Consider the following 27,585-nt stretch of genomic DNA (forward strand, 5'->3'; position numbering starts at 1 on the left):
GAGACGCACTTCCTAAGAATAGTTGTACCAGTAGGAGACGCACTTCCTAAGTTCAGTTTTACCATAGGAGACGCACTTCCTAAGTTTATTTCACCCAATAGGAGACGCACTTCCTAAGTTCAGTTGTACCAACAGGAGACGCACATCCTAAGATCAGTTTCACCAATAGGAGACGCACTTCCTAAAAAATAATTTCACCAATAGGAGACGCACTTCCTAAGGAGACGCACTTCCTAAGATAAGTTTTACCAATAGGAGACGCACTTCCTAAGATAAGTTTTACCAATAGGAGACGCACTTCCTAAGATAAGTTTTACCAATAGGAGACGCACTTCCTAAGATAAGTTTCGCCAATAGGAGACGCACTTCCTAAGTAAGTTTTACTAGTAGGAGACGCACTTCCTAAGAATAGTTTCACCAGTAGGAGACGCACTTCCTAAGTTCAGTTTCACCAATAGGAGACGCACTTCCTAAATCCATTGTACCAATAGGAGACGCACTTCCTAAGATAAGTTTCACCGATAGGAGACGCACTTCCTAAGTTCAGTTTTACCATAGGAGACGCACTTCCTAAGTTCAGTTTTACCATAGGAGACGCACTTCCTAAGTTCAGTTTTACCAAGAGGAGACGCACATCCTAAGTAAGATTCACCAGTAGGAGACGCACTTCCTAAGTTTAGTTTCACCAATAGGAGACACACTTCCTAAGGAGACGCACATCCTAAGCAAGTTTTACCCAGTAGGAGACGCACTTCCTAAGAACAGTTTTTCCCAATAGGAGACGCACTTCCTAAGTTCATTGTACCCATAGGAGACGCACTTCCTAAGTTTATTGTACCCACAGGAGACGCACTTCCTAAGTCTATTGTACCCAATAGGAGACGCACTTCCTTAAAGTTTAGTTTTGCCCATAGGAGACGCACTTCCTAAGTTTACTTTTACCCCATAGGAGACGCACTTCCTAAATTAAGATTTCACGCATAAGAGACGCACTTCCTAAATTATTTTCATTCATAGGAGACGTACTTCCTAGTTCAAAATCATTAAGGTTTCACCCATAGGAGACGCACTTCCTAAGACTATTTTACCCCTAGGAGACGCACTTCCTAAGTTTAATTTCGTGCACAGGAAACGCACTTCCTGAATTAAGTTTTCATTATTAGGAGACACACTTCCTAGTCTGGTTCGCTCAGGTTATACTTTTGCTTTAGGAGACGCACTTCCTAGTTTGGCTTTTAGATTATATTTTATTTCAGGAGACGCACTTCCGGAATTGATAATTCGCCCTTAGGAGATGCACTTCCTAGTTTGATTCATTTTAAGTTCGACCATAGGAGACACACTACCTAGTCTAGTTTTTTGAAGTTTACCCGTAGGAGACGCACTTCCTAATCAAGGGCTTTCAAGTTTTTAGGAGACACACTTCCTAAATCGAGATTTTATTCATAGGAGACACACTTCCTAGTTCTAATCACTGAAGTTTTCACCCTTAGGAGACACGCTTCCTAGTTTAGCTCATTCCGATTCAACCATAGAAGACGCACTTTCTAGTTTGAGTCATTGAGGTTTTTATTTTAGCAAACGCATTTGCTAGCAAAAGTTTTTGGTTTTACTCGTAGGAGATGCACATCCTAGCCTAATCTTTAGTTTACTCTCATCATTGCATCAATAGTGTAAATGAGTTACAATTTTGCTAACAACTCACAAATCTTCCCAGTACAAACTGGGTTAGGAAATTTTGTTTGTTTTGGTTGTCAGGGACCCGCCTGTAGAACGGAGTTTGTGGTATGTCGAAGATCGAAGAAGTCAGGAGTCCACCTGTAGAACAGAGGAACATTTTCCAGGATCAAGCAGTGACCCACTGGAAACCAGAAGGTTACAACACAAATCCCCAGCATTCAATCCAAGTTAGAAATAATAGAAGCTCGCCTCAAGAATGCGAGTCAATAGTCTGGGATGATCAACAGAAGCTGGTCACAAAAACAAAAACAAGAAAAAAAGAGAAAAAAAGAAAAAGAAAAAGAACCCAAATTACGGAAGTGGAGAACAAATGTGGTCTGTTCAAGAACTAGCACCTACAACTAGCAAGTATCAAGGTTCAAATCCAAAGTCTGTATGAAGCACCATTCAAGACTCAAGACCAAGTTTCAGAAGACTTAAAGATAGGAATCCTTGTAACTAGTAGCTGATAGGCTTAGTTAGTCTTTTTCAGTTTTCATTTTTGATGTAATGACAGGACCACGGACCGGAACCTCAACGGAACGACACCTCGATCGGCTCTTCACCTCGGTTCACTTTACCATCTCTCTCATTTCCGAACTACACGTGACCTGATTCCTATATAACCAAGGATATGTAGGCAGCTCAGATACCAGGGCTCAGTCACATTCCCTTCCTTTCCTTAGTGTCCGTCCAAGTAATGGTCGGGTCAAAAACATGTCTAGTCGTTCTTTGTCGGAAAACTCTTCGTGTTTCCAGTCAAAGAGGGCAGCTGTAGACACCGGATTTTTGACCCTCCCCGAGGATTTTCACATTTTTAGCATAAATATGTAATTTAGGTCTAATATACCTATTTTGACTATTTTTACTTTATTTCGTTGCAAAAAGAAAAATTACAAAAAATATATATATAAATTTTAGTTTATGTATTTCTCATAAACTTGAAAAAATACAAAAATTGCACTTTATTTTTGTACTTTATATAATTTCAAAAATTACAAAAAAATATAATTCTATTAATGTTTTGTAGTCATTTTAATTTTTGAAAAAATACAAAAAAATATTACTTTATATTTTGTCTTTATTAAAAAAAACGAAAATTACAAAAATAGTTTTATTAATATTTTGTAGCTATTTTAATCTCGAAAAATATTAAGAAAATAATAATATAGTTTTGTTTTAAATAATTAGTCTTATTTTAGTAGCTATTTTGCTTACATAATCAGTTGAGCAACGTCGTGTTCCTATTTCTCGGGTCCGGGCAGAAGAATAATATTTGGGTTCAAACTACCCGGTTTTAGGCCAAATTTTCGGACCTAGCCCATAATAATCCGAGTCCACCACACATGGGGAACACGGACGGAATCTCATACACGGGGAACCCCACCACGCGTGGGGGACACAAGCCTCGAACCCCACCACGCGTGGGGCTCATTTCCCTGGGCAAAATCATATCAAATACACGGACAAACATTTTGGAAAGTGGGGACTTTTTTTGAAAATTTTGGAAGGAGGGACTATTCATCATCTTCTCCAAGAGGAGAAGAATGGGAAATACCCTACTGTCCAAACGAACGCCGGAAAACACGACCATTCCTCCTCCTCTTAGCGCCGTCAAACCAGTCTGGCGATCCTCCATTAAACCCGGCATCCACTGTTCATCGTCTCCCTCCTCTTCCTGACGAAAACCCTAAACAAAAACCCTACTGAGCCCTACCACAAACGACGCCCAGCTCCTCCGAACATTCACCATCGTCGTTACCACCTCCGAACTTCCCCACCACCGTGAAACCACCATAACCAAACAGAAACCAGTTGCAAACCACCCCCCTAACGCCTGAACACCACCGGACAACCCCGACCGGAGCTGCTCCACCATTTTCAGCTTCGCTGCATTTCTGAGCAGCTGTTTCTGCATGCTTTCGCGTCGCACCCCCCCGTCGTCAACAACCCACCACCAGTCGACCATCCTCCTGTCTGAACTCCTGTCGTCACCCCCACCAAGCCAACGTCTCCATTTCGACAAACAAAACAAAACGAAAAAACTACCATCAAACGGGCTCGTTACCAGCTCCCTCCATCGCCCAAACAACCCACTGCCCGTCAAGGTCGTAGAGAGAGAAGGTGAGCGTCGAGGTCGTTGACAATCTTGGGTTCGAGTTTTCGTTTCCGTTGAGGTCGTCGTGGTTTGTCGAGGTCCGGTACGTCGAGGTTGTTGCTGTCCATTTTTGGCGAGTTCGAGATGTTGAAACTCGACGTTGCTGTTAAACGTGAGTATTCATGTTATTTTTGTTGCCTCGGTGTGTTCTTCGCTTCCATGTCTTGTCTCGGTAAATTTGAGTAGTAGTAATATATTTGCCGCATTTTAAAGTTTATCTCGTCATGTTAGTTTATCACTGATTGTTAATGTTATGTTCTGTTGTTAATTTTATATTTTTGTTTATCACTAATTGTCAGATGTTTGCCATTTATTGTTAGATTATCAGCTTATATTTCATTAAACTAGATTAAGAGGAAAAAGAATGATAGTTTATAAATAGCATCAAATTAGTGATTTGTGGCAATATTGTTGTTTGTATGTAATTAGATTAAAGGAACCGGGGGTGCATATCATGTGACCCGGCTCCAATTTGGAACATAGTTAAATAGAACTTGTCGTGAACCACTAGTGCGTTACGTACAACATGGCTTGCAATACATTTTAATAACTTTGAATTAACTCTTTAAATAGATAAAAATAAAAATGTAGTAACTTTAAGTTTACCCTTTTTAAAAAAAATATATATAATAATAATAAAAATGAGACGAGCCTCGCCAACTGAAAACGCACAGATTGCGGGGCCCTCCCAAAAACATACGTATTAAATACTTAGATTCCGGGACGGGCCGTTTAACAAATTTCACGGCCCTACCCAAAATAATAATGCGCTAGTTGCTTTAGGCGCGCCTGTAATAATATTATCTCCTTAAGGTCGGGTGCACATTTATGTGACCCAAATCCAAGTCTCAACGAAATCGAAATGTGTCTCTAATCACGGGTACACTGATTGTGACGTGGTATGAGATGCATTTCCATGACGTTGTAAATCCTTTTAATAATGAAGGAGACGAGCCTCGACAAACAAAAAATACACAAGTCGCGGGGCCCTCTAAATGTATATATATTAAAACACTTAGAATTCGGGACAGACCGTTTAGCAAATTTTACGGCCTTCCCCAAAATAACAATACGCTAGTTGCGTTAGGCACGTCTTTAATAATTTATCTTCCGTAATTCGGGTGCACATTTATGTGACCCAAATCCAAATCTCAACCAAGTCGAGATATGTCAAACAACCATGGGTGCATTGATGTAACGTGGTTCGAGGTATGTTTCCACGACGTTGCAATTCTCGTAAAATAATAACAATAATTGATAAAGCGGTTAAAAGTTAAAATTTGCACATAAGTTCATACTTGCATAAAAATCAGATAATCAAGCCGAATATGACAGTTGAGCGACCGTGCTAGAACCACGGAACTCGGGAATGCCTAACACCTTCTCCCGGGTTAACAGAATTCCTTATCCGGATTTCTGGTACGCAGACTGTAATATGGAGTCATTCTTTTCCTCGATTCGGGATTAAAATTGGTGACTTGGGACACCCTAAATCTCCCAAGTGGCGACTCTGAAATAAATAAACCAATCCCGTTTCGATTGTCCTTTAATTGGAAAAAACTCCCTTGCGCCCTCGCGGGTGCGTAAAAAGGAGGTGTGACATTGGGGATATGAATTTCTTGTTATGATGGGACCGAGCCCGGGGTAAGGCTGCCTACGTATCCTTTCGGAATCAGGTCGAATGTAGTTCATTTGCTTAGAAGATTTGTTGTTAGTTTCTTTCCTTTTTCCCTTTTTCTTTTTCTCTTTAATAATAACTAAATGAACGACTAACTATATAAACAATTTAACTATTATACTAAAAATCATGTTTGATCAATAACAATCTGACAAACACCTAAACTAAATAGAGATAGCTAATTAAATAAACCTAACTTGAAAACCTAATTAACAACAAACAAAAACTGAAAAATTAAAATCAGAAGCTAACTTACTACGATATAAAAAAAATTTAAAATTAATTAAAGAGATGATGGTTATACCTAACGAGCATGATTGAAATTGTTTGAGTCACGAGAAGACGTCGGAGATGCTAAAAGGTGGCTGCCCGACTATGAAACACACGTTTCTTTCAGATAGACGCTAAAACGAAATGAATTTCAGCGTCTCGCCAAAAGAAACGAGTGTCTTTGAGTCGAAAAATAGCTAAAATAGGGGTTCAGGGCATTGGTGGTAGGTGGAAGACCGTAGAGTGGTCGCCCGTAGGTGAGGGAATGGATTTTGAGGATTTTTGTTTGTGGATGGAAAGAGGGGGAAGAGAGGATGAAGTTGTGAAATTTTGGTGGTGTTTAAACGGAGGTCAGTCACGGCGGGCGGCAGCAGTGGTGGTCGAAAAATTTATCGCCAGAGTATCAGGGTGGAGTTAACATCAATAGGTAGGTCTTGAGGAGCTCTATCCGATGATGTAGGTATTATGGGGTTAGTGGCCGAAGCTTCAAGCATTTGAAAAAAAATGTGTCGGCTAAAGTTTCCTAGATCTAAAATTCAAGGAGTTTGAGGGGGTTTTGAAGGATTTGGTTAGAATATAAGAAAAGAGGAGGTTATGGAGGTTACATGGTGAAAATTTGGGGGTGTTCGGAGGTGGGCTGCCGCCGGTGGGCGATTTCCGCCGGCGGCAGTGAGGCGGAGCGGGAGAGAGAGAGAGAGAGAGAGAGAGAGAGAGAGAGAGGAAGATGAAAAAAATTATGTGGGAAATAGGGGTAAAGTTTTAGCATTTCTAAGTCTTAAATACCTAGTTTGGAGACTAATTGTGGACCATTGGATGAAGGAGAGATGAAGGGTTGAGATTTGATCTTGGTTCACTTATGAAACGATTATGGAACTACGCCATTTTGAACCAAGTCTTGGCTAGCCATTTTTGGACTAGGTTGGCTGAATTGAGCTAAAAAGTTGGGCCTGATTTGTACATAACTCAACTGAAAATAGCATTAATCTAAACCTTTAAACCCCTTAACAAAGAGTCTATAAACACACACAATAAACCCTAAAAAAAAGTAATGTAGGAGAAATAGAAAGAGCAAACTAGATATTTATAATATAAATTTATACCGCCAACTAAATATGGTATAAATTTAGTATCACACTTTATACAACGAACCTTATTCCGTGTACCAAATGACCAGAGTATTAAATTACGTGCTTTCTGGAATATTCTAATAAGATGTTTTTACAAAAGATTTCTTTCTGTTTTAATGCCTTTGCCTTGACATCGATTCTGGTTAGGATTTATTATGATATATGGATCCGAAAACAAACTAATATCCAGAAATAAACTGTACTTGTTTTTAGACCATAAACAGACAGGTCGCTAATTGTACCAACGACCCATTCTAATAAATTTAACGCATTCATCTAACGGTGTCACCGTCCAGTTTACCATAAGTTGCTGAAAAGAATTAAAAAACGGTCATTTCATTGTCAAGTTTTTTCATGATCTCTTTCAAATACGGTCAAAATTTTCTATAACAACTAGTAATATATATAATAATATTTTATTATAAAAATTAAGTTTTTCTTGGGATTAATTTTATATTATATTTTATATCTCTATAATAACTTTTTAACTATAACAACAATATCCATCTTATAATAGTGTAATCTTTGTAAAATTACCTCTCTATAATAACCATCTTTATATAAATAGACTCTAAAATCACCAAAAATAGGTCTAGAGATTTTAATCAAATATTTTTAAATTTTAGTGGGACACCTATGACAAAAAATATAATGTTAGTACATACTTTTATAATTAAAATTTTTATTCTATAGAATGATCTGCACATACTTTTATTCCATTAGATAAAATTTCTCCATCCCCACTTATTTGGGATTAAGTCATAATTTTTGTTAGACAAAAGCTTTCTATCTTGTATAATATATTAGATTTAAAAAGTACGCACTAAAATTTAAGTTTTCTATGGAAGATTTGGATAATTTTATCTAAAATATGCAGATGATATTTAAATCTCAAATGTTGTCTAGGTATATAATAATCAATCACTGTGAATTAAAATAAAAAATATCGAAATAAACAAAACTATTATAAAGAGGTTTGATTGTATATTGCTTATTACATTATTATACTAACCTAAGAAAAGATTTTATGCACTGGATTTTCTTCCCTTCCTACCCAGCTTCATCCTCCTTTTTCTTGCTTCATTATACTTATTCTTATTAGCTTTTCTGAAACCTTTGAAGCTTTGTACAAACAGGCAATTTGCCTGGATCAAAAAGAAAGAGCACAAGCAGTGTTAGGAAAAAATAATTCCACTCATGAATAATATCCACGGTAAATATACAATAACATAAAAGAGTAACAACGACATTAAATTTTTTAACGGGTTAAAATACAATACCCGAGCGGAACAGTATAATACTACTAAAATATTATAACTTGGTAGTATCAAAAGACTATTACAATTTCAAAAGAAATAATACTCTTTATTTTAAATATCACACTACAATATTACTTATGCTCTATATTTATCTCACGGACTATAATATGTAGATTACTTTCTCTGTGCTCTATTGCGTTCACTCTGATTTTTGGCATACCTGAAATGAAGAATGGAGGCTTCAATTTATAGCAGAAGCTGCCGTCCAAATAGCCACTGAAATTGGCTTATTGCCGATTTGGTTATGCAATTTGCCTACAACTTGTCACCGAGTCAGGCGACCACAATGGCCTTTCTCTGAGCCAATCACTATTTTTTTCTTTTTCTTTTATTTATTTGTTAGTTGAGGACTGGACCCACAAATCTCTCGTTTAATTTTGATTTTTCTTCTTCATTCCAAGTTTTGATCTCAGTGTGATGATTCGCCATGTCATCATGCCACATAGGCATCATTTGGCATATATTAATGTCATGTGAAAGCTTACGTAAGAAAAAAGCTAGCATTTGTGAGAATATTCTAAAGAGGTATGGACATTTCATTAGGAAGAACCTAGATCCTTATGGATTTGCTAAGAAAGTCCTTGGAATCTTCTAGGCTTGTAGAGAATTCTAAAGAAAGCCCTTATCTTGTAAATATCAAGGACTTGTATAATAATTAATATTTACACATTAGCCCCTAGGAGACTAGTATATAAAGGGGGCCACTCATTGTAATTCACCAAGCAAACAATTCAAGTTCTCTCTAATACAAAGCTTCCTTTAACAATTCTCTTGTGTTTTTTCTTCCACTCTCTTAGCGATCTTGAGTGTAGTAAGGCTGACTTGGCATAGCAAGAACGTGAGCAAGTTGTGCAAGATCGTGAGCGAGTTGTCAAGTGTCGCACGTGTACTTAGTTAACAACTAAGGACGTGATAACGTGGTATCAGAGCCAAGGTTTCAATTAAGGGAATGGCGAACGACGGAGAAATTAACAATGCCGACACCCAAGCCAACGTCATCCAGGATGCTGCTGGCAAGAGCGGTCGTAACAAAAAGAGGAATGTCACCAACAAGAGCCATGAGGTGCCACTTGAGGTTGTGTCAAACGAAGGGCTTACATCCCAAGAACCGTCTACCACTGAGGAGAGCGAGGATGAGTTGGAGGTCCTGCCCGAGGACGTCTTGCTCGGTAAAGAGTGGGTGATGAAGATGAACCCGGGGATAGATGTCGTGGAGATCTTTGGCCAACATTTGGGTAAGATGGAAGGCACCCTTAGCATTCTTGAAGGGCACACTCTTGAAGAGATTGAGAGTATCTGAAATGACTTGGAGGGACGTACACAGACTGAGATAGAACTAAGGCAAACCATCTTTGTCTTAGAGTGCAAACTCATGGAGGCTTTGAGTACTATCGATGTTATGAATGCAAAGATAGAGTCACTCGAGGAGCATGTCAATGCTGGCGTGACCGAGGTAGCCAGCAATGTTGCATTGAGGCTCCCAAACCCCCGGTTTTCAAAGGTGTTCGTGATGCACAAGAAGTGGAAAACTTCCTTTGGCACTTGGAGAACTACTTCAGGCACGGCAAAGTGAGGGACAACGAGGCCAAGATCAATACTGTGGTATTGTACCTCTTAGAGACTGCCATGCTATGGTGGAATATGAAGATGGCCGACGTGGATAAAGGTCTATATACTATTAGCACATGAGATCAGTTCAAAGCGAAGTTCAAGTGACAGTTCTTTCCAAACAATGTCTTGTACGAGGCAAGGCGCAAGCTTAGGGAATTGAAGCAAACAGGGAGCATACGTAACTATGTCAAGGAGTTCACTACCCTTATGCTTCAAATCCCCAACCTGACCAATGATGACCTGTTGTTCCATTTCATGGACGGGTTGCAAAATTGGGCTAAACAGGAGTTGTAACACCGACAAGTCACTGATATAGACCAAGCCATAGTGAAGGCCGAATCATAGATAAATTTCAGGCATGACAAGCACGACAAAGACAATGGCAAGGAGTCAAAGGTTAACAATGTCAAAGGTGGGGGAGACCATGGCAAAAGCAAAGAGATAAAAAACAATACTCCAAGACTCAAGATTTCAAAAGGTCGAGTGGCCATCAGGGCTACGCCGAGAAGAAGGCGCAGGTCGAGAAGAAGGGATGCTATATATGCGGAGGGCCACATGGCTTCAGGAATTGTCCTGACCTCAAGAGCCTCAGTGCCATGGTACGTGAGCGGAAGGAGCAGCCACAAGGAGAGAGTCCGGGAACCGCACAGTTGGGTATGATCGAATTATGTGGTGTTGTCACGAAGCAAGCTATCCAACCTACCGATAATGCCAATCAGTACGTGGATCTCACCATCAACAACAAGCCCACTCGTGTAATGGTGGATACTGGAGCAACTCATAATTTCGTGACTGAGGCTGCCGCAAAGAGACTAGAATTGAAGCTTGCTCCAACCAACTCTCGCGTCAAGACCGTGAATGCCGAGATACAGAATGCTCATGGGGTAGCTAATGGAGTTGGTGTCAAATTGGGAATTTGGAAAGTTATGACAAACTTTACCATAACCGCTATGGATATCTTTGACATCATACTGGGGCAAGAGTTCTTTAGACATTGTCATACTTTAATCGACCCCTACCTCCAATGTTTCTTGGTTATGGAGCGAGAAGGAGCTGGCATGGTACCTACAGTGACTATGCCACACAGACAGATCCAAGCATAACTCTCAGCTATGCAGGTTGTCAAGGGGATCAAGAAGGGGAGACGGCGTTCGTGGAAACCATTGTAAGTCTAGAGGAAGACAAGAATTTTCAAAAGACAGTGTCGCCTTGCATAGAGAAGTTACTTGAGGAGAACAAAGATGTCATGCCCGAGGAGTTACCTAAGCACTTGCCGCCTAGGAGAGAGGTGGATCACAAGATTGAGTTGGAGCCAGGGGCTAAGCCACCCGTATTTGCCCCATATCGTATGGCACCGCCCGAGCTGGAGGAGCTCAAGAAACAATTGAAAGAGTTGCTGGATGTTGGTCATATTCACCCATCAAAGGCACCTTTCGGCGCACCAGTATTATTCCAAAAGAAGAAGGATGGATCGCTGCGCATGTGCATAGACTACCGAGCACTTAATAAGGTTACAGTGAAAAATAAGTACCCGATCCCGCTCATTGCTGATTTGTTCGATAGACTTGGGCAAGCCAAGTACTTTACCAAGGTGGATCTTCGAAAGGGCTACTACCAGGTTCGCATTGCGGAAGGGGATGAGCCAAAGACAACATGTGTGACGAGATATGGAGCCTTTGAGTGGTTGGTGATGCCCTTCGGCTTAACCATTGCACCGGCCACATTTTGCACCCTTATGAACAAGATTTTTCATCCCTATCTTGATCAGTTCATGGTAGTCTACCTAGATGACATAGTCATCTACAACAACACCTTGGAGTAACACATGGAGCACTTAAGGAATGTTTTCCAAGTCTTGCGGGAGAACGAGCTATACATCAAGAGAGAGAAGTGAGAGTTTGCACAATGTCATTAGCAATGGCGAGCTACGCTTGGACGGGGCTAAGGTACGTGCTATCCAGGAGTGGGAGGCACCCATAAAGGTAACTGAGTTGAGATCCTTTCTTGGCCTTGTTAACTACTATCGTCGATTCATCAGTGGATACTCAGCAAAGGCCTCACCATTGACTGAGTTGCTAAAGAAGAACAAGCCATGGGTTTGTACGGAGCATTGTCAAAAAGCATTTAAATGCTTTAAGGCAGTTGTAAAAGAGGAACTAGTCTTGGCATTATCTGGCTTTGCCAAGACATTTGAGGTGCACACAGATGCCTCAGATTTCGCCATTGGGGGTGTCCTGATGCAGGATTGTTACACCCCATAGTTTAACGACTTTGATACCGTTATGTATATATATATTTGATATGATATTTTGAGTGGAACTTTTCTTGTAAAGAAAAAAATGGTTTGAAATATATGATTTTATACAGTTATTAATATTACTACTTTCGAATATGTTTTAAATTATACACAAAATATGAGAATGTTTATGAGATTTTCTTTATTGTAAAGATATGAATTATTATTTTTTTCACAAGAAAAGAAGGTTATCTTTTTACCATTTTAAGAATTAAGCGTACTAAAATTTATACTCTTGATATTTGGATGGAAAATATTAGAATTGGATATAATTTTTTTACCAATGCCATAATCTTCACGTCTCTGTAAAATATTAGTGTATGTTTTAAATTATAAAATTCCATGATTTATTACTAATTGAATATTTCCAAAGTTCTATGTTAGGATGAAGACAAAACGATTAGTATTTTTTTAAAAATCTTTCAAGGTGGGTTCACGTAGACTTGTTCCCATAATAGATATGTATGCCATAGTATATTATTAAACTATTAGATAAGAAGAATAAGTTTCTTTCTTTGATTAATCATACACTGCCTACTTCAATGTGCTATCTTTGCATATGATTACAAAAAGAGTTTTTAAACCTGATATATGGTTTTGGATGAAGTTACTCCGTGAAAAAGATAGCTTCACGTTTGTGTATATATTTGCTAAGCAATTGTATGTCTTTCTGAACCTTTTCTTTTGTACCAACGCATATATCAACACTTTTAGCTAGGAGTTTATTCTTTTATTCGGGAAGATTCATACTTTTGATTTTGAAAATAAGTTACATTGGTATAAGGAAGAGTTGGCAGCAACATTCTCATTTTTAGGATAATTCTTTTTCCAAGTTTGATTCGTCATCTACGACCTTCTACGAGCTCGTATGAGCAATTAAGGTATGTTAAGGTTAATCCCTTCTTTATTTTGGCAAGATCCAAGTAACGATACGTAAATGTAATGCTATTCCATAAATGATTATACTCTTAGCAGTTAAGGATTTATCTTTTCAAGTCTTTCCATCCTTCCAATAGTTATGTGGAAGTATAATTGTGTGCTGTAAATATCTTATGATCCAGTTATCAAGAAGAGGTAATTAAGAAAATGAAGGAGATTTCCTTTTATAGGTTGCAGGTTTTAAGTATATGATTAACATTTATGAGCCATCACAAATGGAAGCTAAGTAATTTTTAAATGTAGGATATGGTTCTGGACAGTTTTGGCAATTTAAAACATGAATTATTAACAAACAAAGCAAGTGCAATATATTAATACTTGTTCTATCTTCGTAGAATGCCTTTATGCCTCTTAGAGAGATGGAGAAGTATGCAAATATAATGTACGAATGTGTGTAGTATTGTCACTAAGGTAATAGGAAAAACAAATAGGTCTTTGCGCATAAACATCAAATAACCCTTTGTAAACTAAACTGTTTGGATTGACATGTTAAGCTATTATGTCACATAGCAATTGTGTCTCTGTGTCCATGTGTGTGTATTTCGGGAAACATGACCAAAACTTTATGATCCAGTGAATATTGAAGTAATATTTTTGAATTATCAGAAGTAACTTGTATAACCTTTAAGATAATGCAAATAAGCACGTTGGATTTCTGATATTCAAGCATGTCTAAGTATGCTCCTAAGCCTTTATTAAGGTATTTGATAAAGAAGTTAATGTACACAATATAGTAATACATGCATCTTCATATATTTACCATCGTGCTACGGCCGGTTGGACAGTTACGTATCATTATTTATCGCCGGTTGGGAAGACATGCATATTAATTTACCACCGAGCTACGGTCAGTTGGGTAGTTACCACCGTTTGGGCAGTTACGTATCATTATTTACCGCCGGTTGGGCAGACATGCATATTAATTTACCACCGAGCTACGGTCGGTTGGAAAGTTACACATTTACTACCGAGCTACGGCCGGTTGGGCAGTTACATATTTACCACCGAGCTACGGCCGGTCGGGCAGTCATACATTTACCACCGCGCTATGGCCGGTCGGGCAGTTACCAATGATCAGTTGGGCAGTCATACATCATATGATATGAATAGTAGTCTCAAAGAGAAGCACTATATATGTAAGTATGAATATACGGTGGCACTTCAGAGATGCAGGTTGATTCTTATATGTCTTTAATTAATGTTGACTTATTATTAGATTTCAGTTCTGCCTTACATATTCAGTACATTATTCGTACTGATGTCCTTTTGTTGGGGGCGCTGCATTCATGCCTGCAGGTATAGACAATAAGTTTGACGAGCCCTCATAATAGACGAGATTGGCATTCAGCGAAGGATCGGTAAAACTCCACCTCATTCGGAGTGCAGCCGAGTCTATGAGTTATTGTGTCAGAGTTTTGCTACAGACTTATGGGTAGGCCGGTACTCTGTCCCATATGATGTCAGTTAATCTTAGAGACTTTGTAGACAGAGATTCAGTTTGTACAGTAGGTCAGAGGCCTTGACGACCCGTGTATATTCATGTTTTAAGAAAAATGGTTTAGTGGTATAATGTTTTTTTCCACTTACAATTGTACATTATGAGTTGTAGCCATGTTGGCCTATGATAGTTATAAAAGGAATGAATGAGTTACAGAGTGGTTCGATCGGGCCATAACAGCATCGAGTGCTAGCCACACCTCCCCAGGTTCGGGGCATGACAAGGATAAGCATCCCATAGCATTTGAGAGCCGCAAGTTAAATGAGACGGAGCGACGTTACACGGTGAAAGAAAAGGAAATGATTGCCATTGTGCATTGCCTTCATACATGGAGACATTATCTGCTCAGGTCGTGGTTCGTGGTCAAGACGGATAATGTGGCTACTAGCTACTTTCAGGCATTGAAGAAGCTCACACCAAAGCAGGCTAGGTGGCATGATTTCTTGGTCGAGTTTGATTATGCGCTAGAGTATAAGCCGGGAAAGGTAATGTTGTAGCCGAAAAACTGAGCTTGCTGCAATCACTTCAGCGAGATGGGATATTCAGGAGGCTATAAAAGAAGGCATGCAGCATGATCCAGCAGCCAAACAGTTTATCGAGTTAGCCAACAAAGGCAAGACGAGACGGTTTTGGATAGAAGACGACCTACTACTTACCACAGGTCGGCGGGTTTACGTGCCTAAATTTGGAGACATTAGACGACGGATCATAAGGGAGAGTCATGACACAATATGGGTTGGTCATCCATATCAACGTCGCACTAGGGCCCTGGTTGAGTCAGTCTACTATTGGCCACGCATGCGTGATGACATAAAGCGTTATGTGCAGACTTGTCTTGTCTATCAACGGGACAAGGTTGAACAACAACAACCCGGAGGACTTTTGGAGCCACTACCAGTTGCAGAGCGTCCTTGGGAGAGCGTGACTATGGACTTTATTACTTGCCTACCGAAGTCCGATGGTTATGGTATTATTATGGTGGTCGTGGATAGATTTTCCAAATATGCCACCTTCATGCCCACCTCACCAGATTGCACAGCGAAGGAAGCCGCCAAGCTATTCTTTAAGAACGTGGTAAAATATTGGGGCTTACCAAGGCATATCATCAGTGATCGAGACCCTCGCTTCACTAGGAACTTTTCGAGAGAGTTGTTCGACATACTTGGCACGGAACTGCACTTTTCTACTAGTTTACACCCACAGACGGATGGACAAATGAACGGGTCAATGCCTTACTAGAATGCTACTTGAGGCATTATGTAAGCGCGCATCAGAAAGACTGGGCAAGGCTCCTAGACATCGCCCAATTCTCTTATAATTTGCAACGGAGTGAGTCCATGGGGCGGACACCATTTGAGCTAGCCACAGGCCAACAACCACAAACTCCACATTCATTACCAGTTGCATTCGAGGGAAAGAGTTTGGGGGCTTATCATATGGCCAAAGGATGGGAGGATCAGCTCGACACTACTAAGTATTACTTGGATAAGGCAGCTAAGAAGATGAAGAAGTTTGCGAACCATAAACGGCGTCCCAAATACTGTAGAGTTGGGGACATGGTCATGGTAAAGTTTAACCCAAGACAGTTCAAGGCACTATGGGGCATGCATCAGAATCTGATTCGCAAGTATGAGGGGCCATTTAAGATCGTCGCCAAGGTAGGCAAGATCTCATACAAGCTTGACATGCCATTGTATCTTAAGATCTACCATGTCTTCTATGCCAGCATGCTTAAGCCATATCATGAAGATAAGGATGATCTGAGTAGGGGCCAATCAATTCGAGCTCCAATGACTATCACTACCTCGCATGATCGGGAGATTGAGGCTATCATAGATTACCAGACCAGATGAAAACAAGGGCAAAAAGCCACAGCTATGTTCCTCGTTCATTGGAAAGGGCAATCACCGGAGGAGGCCATGTGGGAACGATATGAAGACTTGTGGGAATTCAAATATAACATCCGAGAGTTTATGCGGCAGCATTGCGCCGTGGTCGTCGAAATATTGGGTGGGGGAGAGTGTGATGACCCACCATGTCATCATGCCATATATGCGCCATTTGGAATATATTAATGCCATGTGGAAGCTTACATAAGAAAAAGGCTAGCATTTGTGAGAATATTCTAGAGAGGTATGGACATTTCATTAGGAAGAACCTAGATCCTTATGGATTTACTAAGAAAGTCCTTGGAATCTTCTAGGCTTGTAGAGAATTCTAGAGAAAGCCCTTATCTTGTAAATATCAAGGACTTGTATAATAATTAATATTTACACACTAGCCCCTAGGAGACTAGTATATAAAGGGGGCCACTTGATCACGCCCAACTATGCCTTATAAAAAGGACAATGTGGACGTTGCAAATATAACCTGAGTATTCCTCCCAGGGTCAAATCCACAGAGAATTAACCTATCAATCATAATTTTTAGAACTACTAAACTCTTGAGAACCAACTTCCCCAGACGTTTGAATCACCGTTGATGGTTTCTTTACTAACTAAGATTGCAAGTAAATAACAAGCTGTAAACTAAAATGCTAAGGTTGTAAACAATAATGAGAATATGCTAAGGTAATGACTTCCCCTATTGATGGAATCCCTTCTGTTTATGCTTGATACAAATTGACCAACACACCTCTATCAATCATTATTACTTTCTTACCGTAAATCTCTCCCGAGTAATCACAGTAATATACTACTGCACTCTCCCGAGATATACTAGCTAGCTTTAATTAACACAGTTCACTTAAGATTGCACTCAAGGCTTCGTTATCCCTAATCCCGCCTTTAAACCCACAGTTATAGATCCCTCTTATACTTTGGGAGTAGTGTTGTTCAACAATAACCTAAATATGCACTCTCTCCCGAGTTATGCACACTAAATAGGCACAACTAATTGAGGATCCTGTCAATTAACTACAACAAGAACATAGTTGAACAAATAAAGATTGAAACTAGCAATTTGTATTCACATAAACAAGAAGTTCATCCCCCAATAGGTTCCATCAAAACCTTAGACAAAGGATTTAGCTACTCATAACTATGGGTAAACAAACTAAGATAAGATTCATCATAAACTAGCAATAAAAATCAAAGAAAAGAAGAAAGATGTTTTGGGTGATCTCTCACAATTGTTCTTCTTGCCAAAAATACTCTCCAAAACAATACATGCCTCTCTTGGGCGGAGTCTAGTGTTTAAAATAGGGTTTTGGGCTAAAAATTCCGTGTTTTGCACTTTAGTCCCTGAACTTCCTTGCGCCTGCCGCGGTTCTGCCGCGGTCGCGGTGGAATCGCGGCCAAACAGCTCCTCTGAATCTCCTTCTGTCTGCGAGCAGTCTTCACCGCGGTTCTGCCGCGGTCGCGGTGAAACCGCGGCAGAATCATTTCTCTGATTCTTCAGCCTGTTTTTGCGTGGTTCACTTGGGATATTTCACGGATGGCCTCTCTTTCTTCAATTTTTTGACTCCAAAAGTACTCCCTAGCCTTCCCTAGTCATATATAACCTGCAAGTCATGAAAAGCACTAATAAGAGCATTTTGTTATCACTTTTATTATCAAAACTATGCAAAAAGGCGGTTATTTAGGGCCTGAATATAGTTAAATTCACCTATTATCACCACTCATTGTAATTCACCAAACAAACAATTCAAGTTCTCTCTAATACAAAGCTTCCTTTAACAATTCTCTTGTGTTTTTTCTTCCACTCTCTTAGCGATTTTGAGTGTAGTAAGGCTGACTTGGCATAGTAAGAACGTGAGCAAGTTGTGCAAGATCGTGAGCGAGTTTTCAAATGTCGCATGTGTACTTAGTTAACAACTAAGGACGTGACATCAGTCTCTAAAAATCTTCAAATTTGAGATACTTTGTGAAAATATCCGCAACTTGATCATGAGACTTCACAGGAGATGCAACATAGAGCTCTTGAATGCTCCTCGTCCTTTGCGGTTGTTCATTTGAACTTTGTTAAGAAGAAAGAGATGCAACATTGGTTGGAGAAGGAGGTGGAGTTGCATCTTGCACAGGTTCCACTGTCTCAATTTCTTCTTCATCACCAAAGTATGGAAGAAAATCATATGAAGTTTCTTCCTGGGCTTCCCAATTCCATGCCGATTCTTCATCAAATTCAACATCACGACTCACCACCACCTTGTTGTTGCTTGGGATGTGTAACTTGTTGCCTTTTGAACTCGTATCATAGCTAAGAAACTCATACTTAACACTTCGATCGTCAAGCTTCACTCTCCTTTGTTGTGGCATATGAGCATAGGCTATGCTCCCAAAGATTCTCAAGTGCTTGACACTTGGTTTTATTCCACTCCATGCTTCTTGAGGAGTTTGATCTCTAACATTTCTTGTTGGAGACCTATTGTTAAAATAAACTGCACAAGAAATAGTTTTTGCCCACAATTCCTTGGGCATACTTTTAGCTTTAACATACATCTATCTTTTGATTCATTCTCTCTGTAACTCCATTTTGTTGGGGTGAATAAGGTACTGTTAGAAAGCGACGAATTTCATGAGACTGACAAAGTCATTAAATTCTCTTGAAGTGAATTCGCCTCATCTATCATACTTTAAACCTTTTATTTCATAAACACTTTCTTTTTTTACAAGTACTTTGAAATTTTTAAGAGCAACAAAAGCTTCAGATTTTTGGTTCATGAAATAAACTCAAGTTTTTCTACTAAAGTCATTGATATTCGGCTTAACGTATGCATATTTTGATGTATATTGCCTAGCATTATGCTCATGTCACGTAGATTTTGGATGTATAATATAATGATTTGTGATAATATATGGTATTTCTATGTGTAGGAATCATTTAGATGCAATTTGGGACGAAAGTGAGCGAATTGGAGCGAAAATGAGAAGAAAAGGTAAAAGTGCCCAGTTGAGCGCCACAAGCCGCGTGGGGTGCTACCCGTGGCGCACAAAACAGTATGTTGAAGAAGTTAAGTGCCAGGGCTAGCGCCCCATGCTGCCCTGGGTGCTCAAGACGTGAAGTGTCCAATTTCACCCGGGACTCGGTTATTTCGACCCCAAGACGCCCCCAACTCATATAAAAGCCAACCTAAACCTATTTGAGGAAGATGACGTGACTTTGAGAGAGAAACAAAAGTACGAAATACTTGGGCGCATGGATTTGATCAATTCTACTCCTAGTGTTTATTGATTTTATGTTTGAAAATATTATTTTTGATGATTGTATGAACATGAGTGGCTAAGAACCCTATTATTCTGGGGTGGGGTCATGGGTGCTACATGAATGTTGACATTTGAAGTTTAAATTGACGAGTTTGATTTTATCATATTGGGTTGTTTATTTAATTTTGTTCTTAATTATTTTGCTGAGTAGCTAACAGTGAAATACTATCTACGAATCTAGAGTTGAACTCGAAAGTGGGAATTCTAGATTGCATATATGATTAAATAGAGCAAGTTCTTGAACCCGGGCATCGGGGAATAGATTCGCAATTAGGATAGAAATATACCTAATTGCCTTGCTTGGTTGAAATACAGAAAGTGTAAATGCATTCTTATTAGTCTTAATTCCATAGTCATATAGGCAATAAGTTAGCTTGAGTAGGCGCGTAAGAACTCGACAGATTCTTATGAGTAATATCAACCATGTCAATCAACAATCCAGATAAACCAACTAGTCATTTTAAGCCAAGAACGCAACAAGATCGTTAGTTAGACTATGACCCTGGAATATCCTCTCCTATTGATTTTTATTCGAAATTGCTTAAGTGTTGTGGTTGATCTTTAGTTATTTCATTGCTTGAACAACTACGGTTTGAACTGTTGCTCCTTAATCATGACACTGGGGAAATTGTGAGAACTTCAAGGACCATAGAGCTTGTGAAATAGTAACTGATTATTTAAGCTTCACAACAAAAGCAAGTTTCTTAGGTAGTAAATTAGTCACTTACATATTTTGTTAGAAATCTCTTGAGTCGATAAGTCATTTGAGTTTGAATCAGTCAAAACTTAATCATAAGTCTCCACGGGAATGATACTCTACTCACTACTCTATTCTTGATGACCAATTTGATCACTACTCTATTTGGTTATTTGTTCAGTCAAATCTAAGTTAAGCTTTTATTAGTTATTTGTTCAAGTTTTAATTTTTAATTTACCTTGTTTGTGTTAATGCAGGCTCTTCTCTTGAATGCGAAGGAGTAGAATCGCACACCACGTCCATGAAGACACGCATCGGCACATTTAGAACTTCCTGGAAATTACGGATACTTACAATTGTCCTAACGTTTCCAAGGACTATGTCAGGCTGATATTGTTCCCCTTTTTACTGCTGGGGGAAGCCAAAGAATGGTTGCAAAAAGAGCCCGCGAACTCAATCCATACTTGGGATGATCTAGCAAGAAAGTTCTTAATCAAGTTTTTTCCCACTAAAAAGACAAAGTGATTGAGGAGCTAGATTCTTGGGTTCCAACAACGGGATGGGGAGACTCTTCATCAATCATGGGAAAGATGCAAGAAGCTACTCAGAGACTGCCCGTATCATTTTCAGACCAATGAGGTGTTGGGGCACACTTTTGTTGATGGGTTAGACGAGACATCCAAGATGAATCTTGACTCATTTTGTGAGGGTAGTTGCATGGCAAGGCCGTATAGTGAAATCCAACTCTTGCTAAATAAATTTACTTCTAATGATCATAATTGGCAAAGAGATGGGGTATCACTAAGAGAACTTAAATAGAAATTAGCTGGTGCAATTGAGCTTGATGACTTCTCAGCCATGAAAGCAGATATAGAAAAATTGGCAAATCAGATGAATAGAATGACAATGCACCAAACACAACAGATACAACATGTACAACAGATGTCTATTTGCTACGAATTATATGGTGACAGTCACACGAGTGACATGTGCCCCACGAATCCTGAATCCATCTACTATGTGGGGTAACAGAGCAGAGATCCGATAAATCAACATGCACAATATGGGAACACTTACAATTTAAATTGGAAGAATCATCCTAACTTATCCTTGGTGTAAATCATCCGACTCAGAATCATTATAGGCCTTAAGGAAATTTTAATCAACCTCTAAAACCACCCTAGCAAGTAGAGAGAGTACAAATGACTTGTTGAAGAATTTGTTACTTGATAATCAACAACTCTGGACTGATAGAAATCTTGGGAGACAAATGGGTCAGTTAGCGTCAAATCAAAATACTAGGCCTGCAGACGATCTTCCTAGAGATACAGAGAAGAACCCTTAAGTTAATGTAGTTACACTCAGAAACGGGAGGGAATTAGAAGAAGTGCCAAAGAAGAGAAAGGATAAGCCTATACCTGAGGGGGAGTTGATTTCTAAGGCAACACATGAGTCAAAGGCAGATGATGCAAGTTCAGAGCCAGTGAATGCTGCGAGATCATCACCCCTTTCTCCCAACGATTGCAGAAGAAGAATGATGATTGCATGTTCAACAAATTTCTCTCTATATTGAGCCATGTTCAATTGAATATTCCATTGGTAGATGTAGTTCACGAAATTTCAAAGTATGCCTAGTACATCAATGATATAGTGGCTCACAAGAGAAGATTGACTGAATTCGAGATAGTCGCAATTACTGAGAAGTGCACCTCAAGGGTCCAAAACAAGCTTCCTCAAAATTTTAAGGATCCTGGCAGCTTTACCATCCTTGTGCGGTTTGGTAATATCAATGTGGGTTGTGCTATTTGGGATTTTGGATGAGCATAAATTTGATACCCTTGTCCTTTTTCAAGAAATTGGCTCTAGGAGCTCCAAGACCAACCACTGTGATGTTGCAACTAGTTGATAGATCCATAGCCTACCCTAAAGGAGTTATTGAAGATGTATTGCTGCAAATTAGGAAATTCATCTTCCCAGCGGACTTCATTATCTTAGATTATAAGGATGATGAACAAGTTCCAATCATATTAGGACGACCTCTCTTGGCTACATGTGATGCAATTATTAAAGTGAGAGAGGGAAAAATGATTATGAGCATGGACAACGAGGAAGAAATTTTTAATGTCTACAAAGCAATCTAACTTCCAAACCATCATGAGGAGCTCTCTATGATATCTGTTGTAGAGGTGGATAAGAAACTTGTCAACACAAGTGTATATTTAGACGATTCTCTAGAGAAATCACTCATGTTGTTCGATAGCTTGGAGATTGATAACGAGTTGAGGAGTTGATGCATATACTAGATGCATCATATGCCTACATGTATGCATTAAGTCCCTTTGATCCCCTAAATAGGCCAAGTGGGCCTCTCCCAAAATTGTCGATTGAAGCAGCTCCAAAATTGGAACTTAAACCCTTGCCCCCCCACCTTCAATAAGCTTATTTGGGTGGTTCTGACACTCTGCCTGTTATTGTTTCTTCTGACTTGTCTATATTGCAGGAAGAAAAGCTATTAAGAGTGTTGCGTGAGTACAAGCGAGCAATTGGGTGGACGATGTCTGACATTAGAGGCATTAATACAACTTTCTGCATGCATAAAATCCTCACGGAGGAAAGGCACAAGCCAAGTGTAGAGCAACAACGCCGCCTAAATCCAATCATGAAAGAGGTGGTAAGAAAAGAAGTGGTTAAGTGGCTTGATGCAGGTATTGTATTTCCAATCTCTGATAGCAAATGGGTAAGCCCCGTCCAATGTGTACCTAAGAAGGGGGGATGACTGTAGTGGTTAATGAAAATAATGACCCGATTCCCACAAGAAATGTGACTAGGTGGAGAATTTGCATAAATTATAGAAAATTAAATAATGCCACCTGCAAGGACCACTTTCTCATCCCCTTTATTGACCAAATGCTTGATAGATTAGCTGGACAGGAATACTATTGTTTCCTAGATGGTTATTCGTGGTATAATCATATTGCTATAGCCCTAGAGGACCAAGAGAAGACCACATTTACATGTCCCTATGGCACATACGCATTCAAGAGAATGCCATTTGATTTCTTTAATGCACCTACGACTTTCCAAAGGTGTATGATGGTTATTTTTACTGACATGGTTGAAATATTTGTAGAAGTGTTCATGGATGACTTTTCTGTATTTGGGTGTTCTTTTGATAATTGTTTAATGAACCTTGATAAAGTGCTTGTTAGGCGTGAAGAGACAAACTTGGTGCTAAACTGAAAAAAGTGCCATTTTATGGTAGGAAAAGGTATAGTCTTGGGGCAAAATGTGTCCAAAAATGGTTTGCAGGTAGACAAAGCAAAGGTAGGGGCGATCGAAAAATTTCTCCCACCGACATCCATCAAGGGCATTATTTTTAGGCCATGTAGGTTTTTATCGTCATTTCATTAAAGATTTTTCAAAAATTTCTTCTCCTCTGTGCAGGCTTCTTGAGAAAGATATCCCCTTCAAGTTTGATGATGCATGTCGGAAAGCATTTGAGGAGTTGAAGAGAAGATTGGTGATTGCACCAATTATCATTGCCTCGGATTGGGCACAACCATTTGAGTTGATGTGCGATGCGAGTGACATAGCAATCAGAGCTGGTTTGGGGAAAAGGAAGGAGAAAAGTTTTCACTCCATTTATTACGCGAGCAAAACTCTAAATCCAGCCCAGATAAGCTACACTGTTGCTGAAAAAGAATTGCTTTTAGTGGTGTGGGCGTTTGACAAGTTCAGATCCTATCTAGTGGGAACCAAAGTCATCGTCTACATAGATCACTCACCTATAAGGTACTTGTTTAAAAAGAGAGATGCCAAACTGAGACTGATTCTATGGGTCCTTCTCTTGCAAGAATTTGAATTAGAGATCCGAGATCAAAAAGGGACAGAGAATCAAGTGGCTGATCACTTGTGTAAATTAGAAAATTAGAACCATGTACCTAAAGAGGGGTTGATCATAGGAACTTTTCCAGATAAGCAGTTATCGGTTGTTACCTCGAGTGCACTCCCGTGGTATGCAGACTATGTAAATTTTATTACAAGTGGGGTGATGCCACCATAATTGACACCCAATAATAAAAGAAGATTTCTACGTGATGTGAGGCTCTACACGTGGGATGAGTCATTCCTATATAAGCAGTTTGCAGATTAGTTGGTACGAAGATGTGTTCATGAGGATAAGATGAGTGCAATATTGCATGACTGTCACGCTTCTCCATATGGAGGTCATCACGGTAGGGATAAAACCACCTAAAAAGTGCTACAATCAGGTTTCTATTGCCCAAAATTGTTTGTGGATGCACAACCTTTGTTAAATAGTGTGACAGGTGCCAAAGAACCGGAACAATCACGAAGAAGAACGAGATGCCTTTGCAAAATATTCTGGCAGTGGAGATCTTTGATGTTTGGGGGATTGATTTCATGGGACCGTTCCCATACTCTAATGGTTACAGGTTCATCTTGGTGGCGGTCGACTATGTGTCTAAGTGGGTGGAGGTCATTGCTCTTCCTACTAATGATGCAAAGGTAGTGGTAAACTTTGTAAAGAAGCACATCTTCACACGCTTTGGGACTCCAAGGGTGCTAACAAGTGACAGAGGAACTCACTTCTGTAACAAATTGTTGAATAACGTTCTAGCAAAGTATGAAGTTAACCACAAGGTTGCCACCACCTATCACCCCCAAATGAGTGGTCAAATGGAAGTGTCAAACAACAAGGTGAAGAAAATTCTAGAGAAAACAGTAAGCAGAAATAGGAAGGACTGGGCCGGAAAGCTTGACGACGCATTATGGGCATATTGAACTGCATACAAAACCCTCATAGGTACGTCTCCGTATAAGTTGGTTTATGGGAAGGCATGCCACTTGCCCATAGAGCTTGAACACAAAGCCATTTGTCGATTAAAAAGCTAAATATTGATATGGACTTAGCCGGCGAGAAGAGGTTGTTACAACTCAACAAGTTTGATGAGTTTCGATTGCACGCGTATGAAAATGCCAAATTGTATGAAGAAAAGACCAAGAGGTAGCATGACAAGCACATCCAACATCGCGAGTTTGAGCCAGGTCAAGAAGTTCTTTTGTTTAATTCGAGGTTGAAGCTTTTCCCCGGAAAGCTTAAGTCTTGATGGGTAAGTCCTTTCGTGGTGGTAAGTGTGAGGCCTTATGCAGCGTTGGAATTGTGTGATACAAGCTCAAGTGGTACCTTCTTGGTAAATAGGCAGTGGGTAAAACATTATTGGAGTAGTGACATTGCACATCACAAGACCTCGGTGGACTTGGCCGATGCTTGAAAAATATGTTGAGTCGTGCCGCGATGTTAAATCATGCGCTTATTGAGAGGTAACCCAATTTTTAATGCTTTCGTAGTTCAGCTTTTTTTTTCTTTTAGTTAGAGTAGAGTAGTTTTTTTTTTTGTAGTTATAGAAATCATTGGCGAGAGTGGTGTGGAGTGTGTATAATGTATGTATTGAGTGCTCGGGTAGGAGGGATTTTATTTTTGAAAAACATTTGGCGAACCAGCGCCCAGTCCAGCGCCCCACGCTGCCTGGGGCGCAGATTCCAGTGTCCAAACAACCCCCAGCGCCAAGTCCAGCGTGTGGCGCTGGGCTGGGAGTCAGGTAATGTTAAATTTTTTTAATTTTATTTTATTATTTTCGTTTTGTACTTGTTTGTAATTTTTAGTTAACCCGACCCAACTACCCATATACGTGCCCAATTACCCAAACCATTTTCTCACCTAAATAAAATAACTCTAACCCAAAACCCCACATTCTCTCTCTCTCTCACCGTAGCTCAACCTTCCCTGCTTCTGCCTCTCCTTCTCTCTCAAGTTCTCAAAATTTGGTTGCTCACTTTTATCTCAAACTCAAAGGTATGTTCTCGTCTTCTTCTTCTCTTGTATATTGTGAATTTTTGTGTATTGTCATGACCTTTATTCTCAAAAGACCCATAATTCCCTAAGTCTCTTTGACATGTTCTGTTGTTATGGTCGGTGGCCCTATTGTGCACGAAATTCGTTACAAATATTGATTGTAAAGTTGCATTTGAAGTAGTAAACTACAATTTCCTCTATTTTATTTAAATTTGAGAGGGCCACCTTGCTCCACCATTGTTGAAATAAGAGAATGTTCCTAGAAGTGAAGTAGATGGAGGATGTAATTTTTATCTCTCAAGAAAGCTATACAAAAGAGATATTGAAGAAGTTCAACATGCTCGATTGCAAACTCGTGGCCGATGGAAAGTGGGACAAAATTGTCCAAGTTTGATAAAGGAGAAAAAGTAGATCCCACATTTTTCAAAAGTCTTGTGGGAAGTTTGAGGTACTTGACTTGTACCAGGCCAGATATACTCTTTGCTGTTGGAGTAGTAAGCCGCTTCATGAAAGCTCCTACCTCCACTCATTTGAAAGTCACTAGAAGAATTCTTCGTTACTTAAAAGGTACGATTGACTTTGGGTTATTTTATTCTTCTTCTAATGATTTCAACTTATGGGATTTTGTAATAGTGATTATGCGGGAGATATTGATGATAGAAAAAGTACAACTGATTTTGTATTTTTCTTGGATGATTCTGTTATTTCTTGGAGTTCAAAGAAATAGTCCATAGTTACTCTCTCGACCTGTGAAGCTGAATATATAGCAGCAACATCTTGTACATGTCATGCTATTTGGCTGAGAAGATTATTGAAAGAACTCAATTTGCCACAAATTGAAGCTACAAAGATTTGTATTGACAACAAATCCGCACAGGCACTCGCAAAGAATCCAGTGTATCATGATCGAAGCAAGCATATAGATATAAGGTATCATTTTATCAGAGAATGCATTGCCAAAAAGAAAGTTAAGCTCAAGTATGTGAAATCTCGTGATCAAATTGCGGATATCTTTACAAAGCCCCTCAAGTTTGTAGATTTTGAGTGACTGAGATCAAGTCTTGGAATGAAGAAGAAAAATCAAAATTAAGGGGAAAATTTGTGTGACCCATCTAAATAAAAGAAATAAAAAGGAAAAGAAAATAATGCGATTGGATGAAGAAGAGGCAAAGGTGGGCGCCTACGTTTCAGATG

General features: G+C 39.4%; 2 protein-coding genes across 2 annotated transcripts; both read left to right on the forward strand.

Moving 5' to 3' along the window:
• Positions 1 to 11,723: 11,723 nt before the first annotated feature.
• On the forward strand, positions 11,724 to 12,143 carry LOC138889301 (uncharacterized mitochondrial protein AtMg00860-like). Its single transcript, XM_070172593.1, has one exon. The coding sequence runs from the start codon at positions 11,724 to 11,726 to the stop codon at positions 12,141 to 12,143; it is 420 nt and encodes a 139-aa protein (XP_070028694.1).
• Positions 12,144 to 24,881: 12,738 nt separating this feature from the next.
• LOC138889302 (uncharacterized) lies at positions 24,882 to 25,319 on the forward strand. The gene has a single exon (XM_070172594.1). The coding sequence runs from the start codon at positions 24,882 to 24,884 to the stop codon at positions 25,317 to 25,319; it is 438 nt and encodes a 145-aa protein (XP_070028695.1).
• The last annotated feature ends 2,266 nt before the right edge of the window (positions 25,320 to 27,585 follow it).

Source organism: Nicotiana sylvestris, chromosome 4 (genome assembly GCF_000393655.2).
Source record: "Nicotiana sylvestris chromosome 4, ASM39365v2, whole genome shotgun sequence".
NCBI lineage: Eukaryota > Viridiplantae > Streptophyta > Magnoliopsida > Solanales > Solanaceae > Nicotiana > Nicotiana sylvestris.

What these genes read in the sequence shown, in the direction of transcription:
- LOC138889301 (XM_070172593.1), top strand. Translation starts at nt 11,724, where the DNA reads ATGTTTTCCAAGTCTTGCGGGAGAACGAGCTATACATCAAGAGAGAGA.
- LOC138889302 (XM_070172594.1), top strand. Translation starts at nt 24,882, where the DNA reads ATGCCTTTGCAAAATATTCTGGCAGTGGAGATCTTTGATGTTTGGGGG.